Below are 11,949 nucleotides of genomic sequence, written 5' to 3'. Positions count from 1 at the left end.
GCCTTCCCCTGCTGTGCCCACAAGTCTATTCTCTGCATCTGCATCTGTAATTAATTCACTTAATCTGTGGACGCCCTTGGTTGGCTCTCCTGTTCCTGGATGCTCAACTACAGAGCCTTTGAGAGTTCCTTTGACCCTGAAAAACCCTCGCTACTTCTCCTAGTTCCCAGTTCCTACAGGGTTCTTCCCTCGTAGCTCAGTCGGTAAAAAAATCCACCTGCAATGCAGGAGACCCGGCTTCGATTTCTGGGTCAGGAAGATCCCCTGGAGAAGGAAATGGCAACCCACTCCGGTATTCTTGTCTGGAAAATTCCATGGACAGAAGAGCCTGGCGGGATACAGTCCATGGGGTCGCAAGAGTCGGACTCGACCTAGAGACTAAACCACCACCGCCACCACGTTCCTGCCTAGCACCTCTGGAAGGGGTTCACACTGCCCTCTGGTGGTGGGGCAGCACTGTACCATTGCCTGCAGAAGTCCAGAGTGCCTGCTGGGTTCTGAGTCTATTCTGAGAGAATAGGAAAACCTCCTCTACATGTTCTGCTTTGCCCGGATTCTCCAAAGAGCTCAAAACCAGGGCTACAGGAGTCCAGGGAAAACTTCTTTGAGGAACTAGAAATTGAGATGGTGTTGATATCAGGCACAGCTGCCCAAATAAACAGGGTCATGGTCTAGATGCAGAAATAGCCAGGCCTGCCCTTAGGCTCCGGCTGGGAAAATTTAGGTTGGCATCAGCACTTGTAGGTGTCGCACTTCCCTGTGTTGAGACCAGTCCTCTGTTGTACTTCTGAGGGGTTGGCCTCTCATGCTGAGATATTCCTACCCCCAGGATGTGAGGATGTGCTGGAACACCTCTGGCTTTTCCTGCAAGTAAGTACTAATGTGGCGCTTCCCAGGTGGCTCAGCGGTAAAGAATCCGCTGCAATACTGGAGACTCAGGTTCGATCCCTGGGTCAGGAAGATCCCCAGGAGAAGGAAATGGCAACCCACTCCGGTATTCTTGCCTGGAAAATTCCATGGACAGAGGAGCCTGGCGGGCTACAGTCCTTTGGGTCACAAGAGTCAGACACAACTTAGGATCAAAACAACAACCAAGTACTAACATGTGCCTGTGAACTTGAAGCCCCTTTCACTGGCTGCCAGAACCCACCTGCTTGTGGGCAGAGAGACCAGGCTCCCATGCTCCCCAGGGCACTTTCGTGGGCCCATGAATCAGTTCAGAACCTAGTCACAGGGTCAGCTGATTCACCCCCTCCTTCCACATCTTGACCGCCAGGCACAGTTACAGCCTTGGATCTGAATGTTGCAACCGCGGAGCCTGGATGCTCTGCCTGGGGCTATGGAGCCTGGAGAACCATTGTTGTGCTTGAAACTAGAAACCTTGATGTTGCCCTTGTGAAGGAAGGATGTTTCTGCCTCCATTCATCCCCTACAGAGTTTATTCTGTCAAACTGTCACTCCACATTAAACAGATCCTGCCTAGGGCGGCCTGGCAGATGAGTTCTGATATCAGCTGAGACTCTGGACATGCCGCCGCCCCTTTTTGCTGCTCCTCAGGTCTTGTGTCCAGGTCTGGGTCACTGTCCTCATTGCTGAGTTCCTGCTTGAGGCCTCGTGCTGTCTTTTGGAAAACTGGCCTCCATGTGACATCCGGATGATGGAAAAGGGAGTTCCTGCAGGGTCTGCCCAACCTCTCTGTACATAATCAGGTGCCAGTGGCTGCTCATGGGGAGAAGTACCTCCAGTGCCAACCGTGTCCTAGCTTTGGCTTTATCCAGTTGGCATGCCTGTTGGCACTCAGCCTGAGGAGTCCAGGCTGGCAGGGCTTCACTGAATGGTACTCCCTTTTCTGGATGGTTTTTGAGATGCAATGGCCCCTTGAGACCAGAGCAGAAGTGTGTAAGACCACGGCTTCCTGGATTTCATGATCTTGTGTCACCCCATGGTGCTAAAGTGATAGTATGTGTGCTTTGATTTTTTTTTCCCAGGGATGATAACAGAAGGGAGAGCTGAGATTCCTGTAGCCCTCACGCTCAATTGCAGGCAGAAAGTTTCTAGGGAATGGAGTGGGAGCATCTTTAGGAGGAAAGAGAAACAGTCAGGGTCCTCACGGCTTGGGGGAGTGAAGAAGAGGGGCCATGGCACCCAGCAGGACTGACCAGGCCAGCCGGAAGCAGGCCCCACAGCTACACGTGAGATGTGAGCTTGCTCAGCCAGGTCTGGCTCAGCAGAAGTTTGGAAAGCATCTAAGAAAGGCACTCAGCCCAGTCTGCTCTCTCAAGAGCAGGTATTCTTGACCAGGAAACCACGCCTGCCCAGCTCCTAAGAATGACTTTTCCAAGGTTGAATTTCTGGAATCAGCTAGAGGGGACACTATATTTTTATATATAATTCCTCCAGTCACTCTGTAAAGTTTTCTTTATTCAATTTTTGAAGCTGTAGCTCTTCCCAGCTTCAGAGGATCATTTAAGAGTCATTTATTACCTCCTGCAGCCGTGAAATTAAAAGATGCTTGCTCTTTGGTAGAAAAGCTATGACAAACCTAGACAGTGTATTAAAATACAGAGACATCACTTTGTTGACAAAGGTTCATATAGTCAAAGCTATGGTTTTTCCAGTAGTCACATACAGATGTGAAAGGTGGACCATAAAGAAGGCTGAGCACCAAAGAATTAATGCTTTCCAACTGTGGTTCTGGAGAAGACTCTTGAGAGTCCCGTGAACAGCAAGATCAAACCAGTCAATCCTAAAGGAAATCAACCTTGAATATTCATTAGAAGGATTAATGCTGAAGCTCCAATACTTTGGCCACCTGATACAAAGACTCATTGGAAAAGACTCTGAGGCTGGGAAAGATTGAGGACAAGAGGAGAAGGGTGTGACAGAGGATGAGGCTGTTGGATGGCATCATTAAATCAATGGACATGAGTTTAAGCAAATTCCGGGAGATAGTGAAGGCTTCCCTGGTGGCTTAGATGGTAAAGCATCTGCGTGCAATGTGGGAGACCCAGGTTCGATCCCTGGGTCTGGAAGATCCCCTGGAGAAGGAAATGGCAACCCACTCCAGTACTCTTGCCTGGAAAATTCCATGGACTGAGGAACCTGGTAGGCTACAGTTCATGGGGTCACGAAGAGTCGGACACGACTGAGCGACTTCACTTTTCACTTTTTCACTCAGTGAAGGGCAGGAAAGCCTGGTGTGCTGCAGTCCATGGGGTCAGAAAGAGTTGGACATGACTGAGGGACTGAACGGCAGCAACAACAACAGTCACCTCCTATGTCACAACTTGGGAGGGGGCAGTCCTGAGGTGACCTGGATTCTCAGCAGCTCCGGCCAGTAGGGAATGGGACCATGTTGGACCAGGAAGAGAGAAACAGCCTGGGTACAGGACTAGAAGAGGTCTCCAGGGAGACACAAGTCACACTGTCTGCAGGGATGTCACTGACACTGATTTCATTAGGAGTTTTTATGTATTTGCCTGTGCACAACAAATCGAACCTGTGGCCCCTGCAGTAGAAGCACAGTCTTAACCACTGGACCACCACAGAAGCCCCACACTAAGAGTTTTTATTGTTTAAGGAGATGGGGGCCAAAACTTGGTGGGCCTGGGCAGTGAGAGAACAAAAGGAGGATGGATCTGAGTCTCCAGCTCAGAAGGACTGGGGAAAGATATGGACCACTATGCCTAGCAGAATAAATCAAACCCCACTCTTGCAAGTAGGAAAGAGAACAGCAACAAAAGGAAGTTAAAGGATGGTCCCAGGGCTAAGGGTCTTGGTTGTCATAGCAACTGAACTGATAGTGGCTGAAACTTTCAACCTGAAAGAAATGACTCGAGTGGTTTTCTTTTTTTCCCCAATAATAGAGCAATCCAGAGCCATGACAGAACAGAGTGAGAGAGACCTGATTCAGTTTATCAGTGCCAGAATGAAAGAGAAGGTCACAAATGGATTCAAGGTAATTTACAGCACAGCAATCCTGCCTACTGGCAAACCAGTGGGGAGAAGGGTCTTTTACCATAACACATGGAGACTGTGTTGCAAAGAGAAACCTTTAGTACTCCCCTCAGAAGGAGTTGGAAATCCAAAGCCATCATTATCTCTAGAATCCATCATGCTCTCCAGGAAGGGCACCAGAAGTCCTTATGGCCGTATTTGTCATCTTCCTTTCCAACTATAAAAGGAGCTCTGTTTCATTACATGCTTCTCTTTAGGTGCCCGAACTGCTTACACCCCTTTCTGGATGACAGGTGAAGTCAGTCCATTTCACAGTTCACACTACTGTGGAAACAGTGGGAAATCAGAACCAAGGGATCTCTATGCATTTCCTGTTTATTCGTCTGTGACACTAGGTACCTAAATGGGAAGTTGCAAGATCCTGTTGAAGAGTTTTCAACTTGCTATGGGAGCAGGGATGGGGGCTCTGATGATGGTGTTACTTGATTTTTATTTGTCAGCTTGTGCTGCCTAACAAAATCTCACAGACTGAGTAGCTGAAACTTCTGCTGCTGTTGCTGCTAAGTCGCTTCAGTCATGTCCGACTCTTCGCGACCCCATGGACTGCAGCCTACCAGGCTCCTCCATCCATGGGATTTTCCAGGCAAGAGCACTGGAGTGGGGTGCCATTGCCTTCTCCGAGCTGAAACTGCAGCTATTTATTTCTCACAGTTCTGGGGAATTTGGGCAGAGCAGATCAGAGCAATCTAGTAATTTGCACTGACTTCCTATTTTTGTCTTGAGTGAAGAAAACCACTGTGATAAGAAAAGTTTTAATCCTTTGAGGCTTTGTTAATAGATAGCAATTAGCAAAATGAAAGTGCTAAAAGATCATTAAGTTTAAAATATTGACCATAGAATTGCAATTAAGTTAGTATATTTAAGTCTCATACTAAGCGCCTAAGAAGAAGAATGTTTTTTGAAATTCTTTTTTAATGATAAATAGGGAGGACCAAGCAAGGATAAAAGATGTTCTTGACAGTAAGCCCAGAACTAATGGATCAGAAAGATGTAATGGAGCTGAAAATAGAACCACATGTGTATACTGAAAAGGCTCAGTGTGCCAGGCAAGACCAATGATAAGAATATCACACTGAATCCCATTCTGTCAAAAATAGCTAAACACATAATTACAGAGATAAAGGGGGAATATCATACGTGTTCATACACTAGAAATATAATTCTGACTGAAATCAGACAGTAGAGTTGCAGAACAAAATGCTCAAAGACAGTGGAACAAGGCTAAATCAGTTTTGAAGGTGAGAAATTGTGATAAAATATGTATTGTAGCACAATATGTTGTTAGTTAATGAAAACAACAGAAGACATTCTGAGATATGCCAAGACAGAAAACATAACAGCCACGTGCTCTTCTTTTAAAATTACTTAAAAACATACTTCGGCCAACAGAAAGATGTATCAAAGAAGAAGTATGGAGATGCCATGGCAAGATAAGACCAGATAGGAAACTTAAACAGTAAGAACAGAAAACATTGCTATTGTTCTCAAAAATCACTGCAGATGGTGACTGCAGCTATGAAATTAAAAGACACTTGCTCCTTGGAAGAAAAAATATGGCAACCCTAGACAGTGTATTAAAATACAGAGACATCATTTTGCTGACAAAGGTTCATAGAGTCAAAGCTATGGTTTTTCCAGTAGTCATGTATGGATGTGAGAGTTGGACCGTAAAGAAGGCTGAGTGCTGAAGAATTGAAGCTTTCAAATTGTGATGCTGGAGAAGACTCTTAAAAGTCCTTTGGACAGAAAGGAGATCAAATTAGTTAATTCTAAAGGAAATCAAGCCTGAATATTCGTTGAAAGGACTGATGCTGAAGCTGAAGCTCCAATACTTTGGCCACCTGATGTGAAGAGATGACTCATTGGAAAAGACCCTGATGCTGGGAAAGATTGAGGGCAGGGGAAGAATGGGGTGACAGAGGATGAGATGGTTGGATAGAATCACCGGCTCAATGGACATGAGTTTGAGCAAACTCTGGGAGACAATGAAGGACAGGGAAGCCTGGGGTGCTGCAGTCTATGGGGTTGAAAAGAGTTGGGCACGACTCAGTGACTGAACAACAACAGGGTAACTCTAAACCTGACTGTGGCGCCCTCCGCTTCCGCTCTCGTCCCACAATGCTGTGCGGCTGAGCGCCTCCGAGCCCGCGGGGACACTGTGGGGGGATCACCGCCTGAGGCGGCGGCGGCGACGTGGGCTGCGGCGGGCCCGCGGCGTCGGGCGGTGCGGATGTCGGGCTGGGCGGACGAGCGCGGCGGCTAGGGCGACGGGCGCATCTACGTGGGGAACCTTCTGAACGACGTGCGCGAGAAGGATCTGGAGGACCTGTTCTACAAGTACGGCCACATCAGCGAGATCGAGCTCAAGAATCGGCACGGCCTCGTGCCCTTCGCCTTCGTGCGCTTCGAGGACCCCCGAGATGCTGAGGATGCAATTTATGGAAGGAACGGTTATGATTATGGCCAGTGTCGGCTTCGTGTGGAGTTCCCCAGGACTTACGGAGGTCGGGGTGGGTGGCCCCGCGGTGGGAGGAGTGGGCCTCCTACAAGAAGATCTGATTTCCGAGTTCTTGTTTCAGGACTTCCTCCATCAGGCAGCTGGCAGGACCTGAAGGATAACATGCGAGAAGCTGGGGACGTCTGTTACGCAAATGTGCAGAAAGATGGAATGGAGATGGTTGAGTATCTCAGAAAAGAAGACATGGAATATGCCCTGCGTAAACTGGATGAAACCAAATTCCGCTCTCATGAGGGTGAAACATCCTACATCCGAGTTTATCCAGAGAGAAGCACCAGCTATGGCTATTCACGGTCTCGGTCTGGGTCGAGGGGCCGTGACTCTCCATACCAAAGCAGGGGTTCCCCACACGACTTCTCTCCTTTCAGACCCTACTGAGACAGGTGGTGGGAATTTTTTCTTTATTTTTTAGGTGAACTGAGCTGCTTTGTGCTCAGAATCTAGATTCCAGATTGATGATTTAGTGGCTTAGGAGATTTTTTTAATTTTTTTTTTAAGGAAATAAAACTACGTAATTTCTACCAGGGCCATATTAGCAGTGAAACATTTTTAACTGCAGAAATTGTGGTTTTGGTTCATAAACGAGTTGTATATTTTTCACCCCGATGATGTAAAAAAAATCAGTGCTGTATCCTTGTGGGTTGCTCTTCTATGGAGATCAGCAGTTACTGTGACTGAGTCGGCCCATTCTGTTTAGAAATGTATTTTAAACGTTTAATAACTGACAGGTGTAGTTGTCTTTGATTGTGTTCATAGATTTCACCAAGAGGCACACTCATATGTTTAAAAAAAAAAACAAAAACATTGAGTTGCAGTGGCAACTTGTGCCCAATTGGTAAGGAGCAGGAGTGGATTACTTATTTGGGGATAAAGTTAGTTGCTCTGACGATGGTCTGAGAACATCACATCCGAGGGAAGTTTCAGGGTTTTCTTATAATTCAAGGCCAACCATATAAACTAAGCTGCTTTAATGAAAAGGGGAGCATTACAGATAGGGGAAGGGAATGAGAAGGCTAAAAACAGGCTTTTAAAAGTGGGTGCCAGCATAAAGATCACTGGGAAATTCTTAACCAAAACCAACTTTAGCAAGTTGGTCAGGGGAAAAAACTCATTTAAAGTTTTGGTTCTGTCACTTTCACTCCTAAATTTGTCTCATATTTGTCCTTGGTATCTGAGCTATAAAAAAAAGACAACCCCCCCCAAAATAAATAAATAAATCTGACTGTGGCAATATACAAAAACATGCAGACCTATCTCATTTATAAATACAAATGCAAAATCCTAAAAAACACCCTGTGCAATGGTATATTAAATACACAACAGGAACAAAAATTCCACACTAATTTAGAATTCCACTTAGTTTTTTTTCATAGTGTTATGAGTGTAGAAATTCTGAAAATGTTGTTGTAGTTTAGATTTGAGAAAATGAGGAAACATACTGTGGGAGAAGACAGGCACAAATATTGCCTATAGGAAGACATGGGAGAAGCCTGTGGTGTTGGATGGGAATTAGAGGCATATAATATTTATAAATCATGGGATTATCAAGGAACGTTCTCTGTCCTGCCAACATGCACCTGATTGGATTTCTGAATTACTATGGACCGGGGGAGCCTGGTGGGCTGCCGTCTCTGGGGTCACACAGAGTCGGACATGACTGAAGTGACTTAGCAGTAGCAGTGGTTGCTATATACTATCCATTTCCCCCTGTTTGAATGCAAGTGTCTACAGTCTGTGTCATTATTATATTTGGAAAGTGGGGGAGACTAACTTGTCCTTTAGTTCACAGGTCTTTGGTTCCACAGAAGTTGTACCTAGGCCTGCATCCAGTGAACCACACCTAAGGAACTTATCTGAATTGAACCTGATATGGATGATGAGGTCCTGGACTTTGTTCCAGTCCTACAATGAGTGAGACTTATTGGGATGGGGTGGGAGGTGAGTGTCCTTTGCATGTGGGAAGGATGTCAATTGCTGTGGTTAGAGGGTAGACTATGGTAGGGTGTTTCTGAAGACAGTGGCAACATTTCTTGCCAAATAACATTCCCTTTGAAATATGGCTTTGCCACTCATCCTATTGAGAGGTACAGCCCATTTCCCCTCCTTTTGAATTTGGTCTGGTGATTTGCTTGGACTGACAGTATGTGGAAGAAGTAATACTCTACAAGCATGAAAGGGCTTGGTCAATACCATGTGGAACAAAGATAAGGCATCCACATGGAGCTCTTCCTAAATTTATGGCTCACAGACAAGTGAACAATAAGATGACTACTCCTTGAAGCCACTAAACTTTGGGATCATTTGTTACACAGCAGTAGGTAGCTAATATGCTATCAAAGGTCCTGGGGTCATTTCAAAACGACTCAGGAGCCAACGTGAAGACTCTCACTCACTGCTAAGCAATCTGAGCAGCAATAAAGATATTAACTGCAATGGTTGGGAGCACATTAAATATTTAAATCCATGAGCTCAAGATACTTTATAGAAAAAGAAAAAAAAGAAACCTCCATGTCTATCTTTAGAGGCTATTAGGGAAACAACTAACTTGAACATTTTAAATAAAGAATCCAGAATTTATCCTTTATTTCCTATACAAACTGTACTTCAAGGCAGCCAAATATTGAATCGAGTTCTTTGCAGAAGAATTCTAACTAATAAATGTAGAAAGAATAGAGTACTCATGTGCTCAGTCATGCCCAGCTCTTTTCAACCCTTTGGAGTATAGCCTGCCATTGTCCATTGGATTTTTCAGCAAGAATACTGGAGTGGGTTGCCATTTCCTCCTCCTGGGGATCTTCCTGACCCAGGGATCAAACCCACATAGAAGGAGTAACAGAATCTAAATATCATCATTTTGCAAACCCTATTGAAATAGGTTTAGGCAATAAGCATCAGTGGCTGCTAAAATCATTAGGGGAAAGGATGATGTGTAACAGATGGGTCAAGTTGATAACACCTGAACCTGCTGTAAGATCTTAATTACCATTGCTAAGTCGCTTCAGTCATGTCCGACTCTGTGCGACCCCATAGACGGCAGCCCACCAGGCTTCCCCGTCCCTGGGATTCTCCAGGCAAGAATACTGGAGTGGGTTGCCATTTCCTTCTCCAACGAATGAAAGTGAAAAGTGAAAGTGAAGTCGCTCAATCGTGTCCAACCCTCAGCGACCCCATGGACTGCAGCCTTCCAGGCTCCTCCATCCATGGGATTTTCCAGGCAAGAATACTGGAGTGGGGTGCCATTGCCTTCTCCGGTAAGATCTTAATATTACATATTAATACACAGACCCCCCCCCCGGGAAGTCTCTATACTAAACAATCAACTCGAAACAACCTCCCCCAAACCTGAATCCAAGTAAGCCTCTAGATCTAACCTCTAGGTCTAAAAAAAAAAAAAAAAAAATGCCAGAGAGAAAAACACATGCCACTAAGAGCATGGGGGCTTCCCTGGTGGCTCAGATGGTAAAGAATCTGCCTACAATGCAGGAGACCCAGGTTCAATCCCTGGGTCGGGAAGATCCCCTGGAGAAGGGAAAGGCTACCCACTCCAGTATGCTTGCCTGGAGAATTCCATGGACAGAGGAGACTGATGGTCTATAGTCCATAGAATTGCAAAGAGTAAGATACCACTGAGCGACCAAAGCTTTCACTTTCACAGGAGGATGTAGAAAAACTCAGAATATGGGAATTCCGGTCTAGTGGTTAGGACTGTGCTCTCACTTCAATGTCTGGTCAGGGAACTAAGATCCCACAAGTCAGGCAGCGTAGCCAAAATTGAAAACAAAGAACCAAGGCTCCAAAACTGTGGCCACCTGATGCAAAGAACTGACTCATTAGAAAAGACTCTGAAGCTGGGAAAGCTTGAAGGCAGGAGGAGAAGGGGACAACACAGGATGAAATGCTTGGATGGCATTACTGACTCGATGGACATGAGTTTGAGCAAGTTGTGATGAGTTGGTGATGGACAAGGAAGCCTGGTGTGCTACAGTTCATGGGGTCGCAAAGAGTCAGATGAGACTGAGCAGCTGAACTGAACTGAAGGTCCCACAAGCTGCACGGTGTGGCCAAAAGAAAGGAAAAGAAAATTCCAGAACATGAAAAATTGTATAGGGCAAAGACACCAGGTTATCCAATAAGTAGACAGCAAGGAAGAAAGGAAGTGGGGAATTTACAGATGAAAAGAACCTTAAGAGACAGATTAGCTAAATTCAGTGTGTGAAAGTAGTTAGGATCCCAATTTAAACACATCAATTGGAAAAGGATTTATGAGACAATGAAGAGAATGTGAACGGTGGTGAGGTATTTAATGGTATTAAGAAACAATTCAATTTTTTTTTGAGGGGGGAGTGAAATACAAAAAGAGTAAAAGGAGGTGGAGGACATGATGATTATATGTAAAGTTGGATTTGAGTGACGAGGGCAGCCAATGGCATCCCAGAGTCGTTGGCAATCTAAGGATGGCCAGGGTACCATTATATGGATCCTGAAGTTGGGATGCTTTTAGTCCATCCAGAACAGGATCAAGGATGAGCCTGGAAGCTGTTGTCACTGACTTCATGACAAATAAGCACTTCTTTGAGGTCCTTTTCAAATTCTGCCTCTAAATCCAGTCCTACCTGACCAAAGTCGGAAGCCTGAAAGAGAGAGAGAGAAAAAAAAAAGCAAGCACACAGGGCCTAAGGACAGAGAATTAGGATCATAGATCACTTATGCTTTCTTAGGAGATCTCCTCTCCCTGCTGGAAAGCTGCACTCCCCCAGGCGAGCAGAACAGGAGGGAGAGGCCGCCACTCAGATGTTCAAATGCACGAGGCTCTGCCTGGTTGTTAACCTGGACCTGACAGGTGGTCTGGACCAAAGAGCTGATTTTGACCCCTGCAATGCCTGACTTTGGGGCAAACCAGATAAAACTTTTCTTGAAAGCCCACTCTCTGAAGGAAAGATGACCCCTTCCATTCTCCAAGGCTAAGACTGTGCTAGGCATTGAAGGGCTCCCTGGGTTGATTCTTCCCCCTCCAGCTCCATTGCTGGACACCAGTTTACAGCCTGTGGCTCATGAACACGCCAAGTGGCAGCAAGGAGGGAGGGAAGGAGGCTGGGTGGAACTGAGAATTCGCTTTATATATGTCCCAAGAAATATCTGGACAAGTGAGAGTAAAAAATCAGAGTAAATGCAATAAACTAAAGAATGCCTTGGATTGCAATACAGTTCAACCAGTTGCTCTTCCTACCAATGAAAGATGAAACCAACACCAGCTGAGAGCAAATCTGGGTATTTGAGTCCACTGGGAAATTCAAGAGTAAAAAAATCCGAGCATGAGCATCCTGAAAGTTTAATTCATTTCATCTTGATTAATTAATTTCTGTATTTCTGAGGCATGAAGGACCATGTAAGCATAAACTGCCTCCCCCCCCCCC

The 11,949-nt window shown here is 45.6% G+C and overlaps 1 protein-coding gene and 1 pseudogene across 6 annotated transcripts in view; one reads left to right on the top strand and one right to left on the bottom strand.

The window, feature by feature from the left end:
• Positions 1 to 6,247: 6,247 nt before the first annotated feature.
• On the top strand, positions 6,248 to 7,260 carry LOC104986431 (annotated as a pseudogene). Its single transcript, XR_825040.1, has one exon. The product of XR_825040.1 is annotated as a serine/arginine-rich splicing factor 9 pseudogene (transcript).
• Positions 7,261 to 10,611: 3,351 nt separating this feature from the next.
• The window catches only part of SP110 (SP110 nuclear body protein), a 50,159-nt gene continuing 48,821 nt past the window's right edge, over positions 10,612 to 11,949 (bottom strand). For 2 of the 5 annotated variants that reach the window (XM_010836989.1, XM_010836990.1), the window contains exon 20: positions 10,613 to 11,166. In XM_010836989.1, the coding sequence (XP_010835291.1) occupies positions 11,053 to 11,166 (114 nt within the window). In that variant the 3' untranslated portion in view covers positions 10,613 to 11,052. Of the gene's footprint in view, positions 11,167 to 11,949 lie in introns of all 5 variants that reach the window. The other 3 variants (XM_010836992.1, XM_010836991.1, XM_010836993.1) reach the window with 2 other exon arrangements.

The sequence above is a fragment of the Bison bison genome, unplaced genomic scaffold, assembly GCF_000754665.1.
Source record: "Bison bison bison isolate TAMUID 2011002044 unplaced genomic scaffold, Bison_UMD1.0 scf7180017864068, whole genome shotgun sequence".
In the NCBI taxonomy this organism is placed as follows: Eukaryota; Metazoa; Chordata; class Mammalia; order Artiodactyla; family Bovidae; genus Bison; species Bison bison.
The sequence above is the reverse complement of the archived record's forward strand: the minus strand, read 5'-3'. Positions and strand labels throughout refer to the sequence as shown.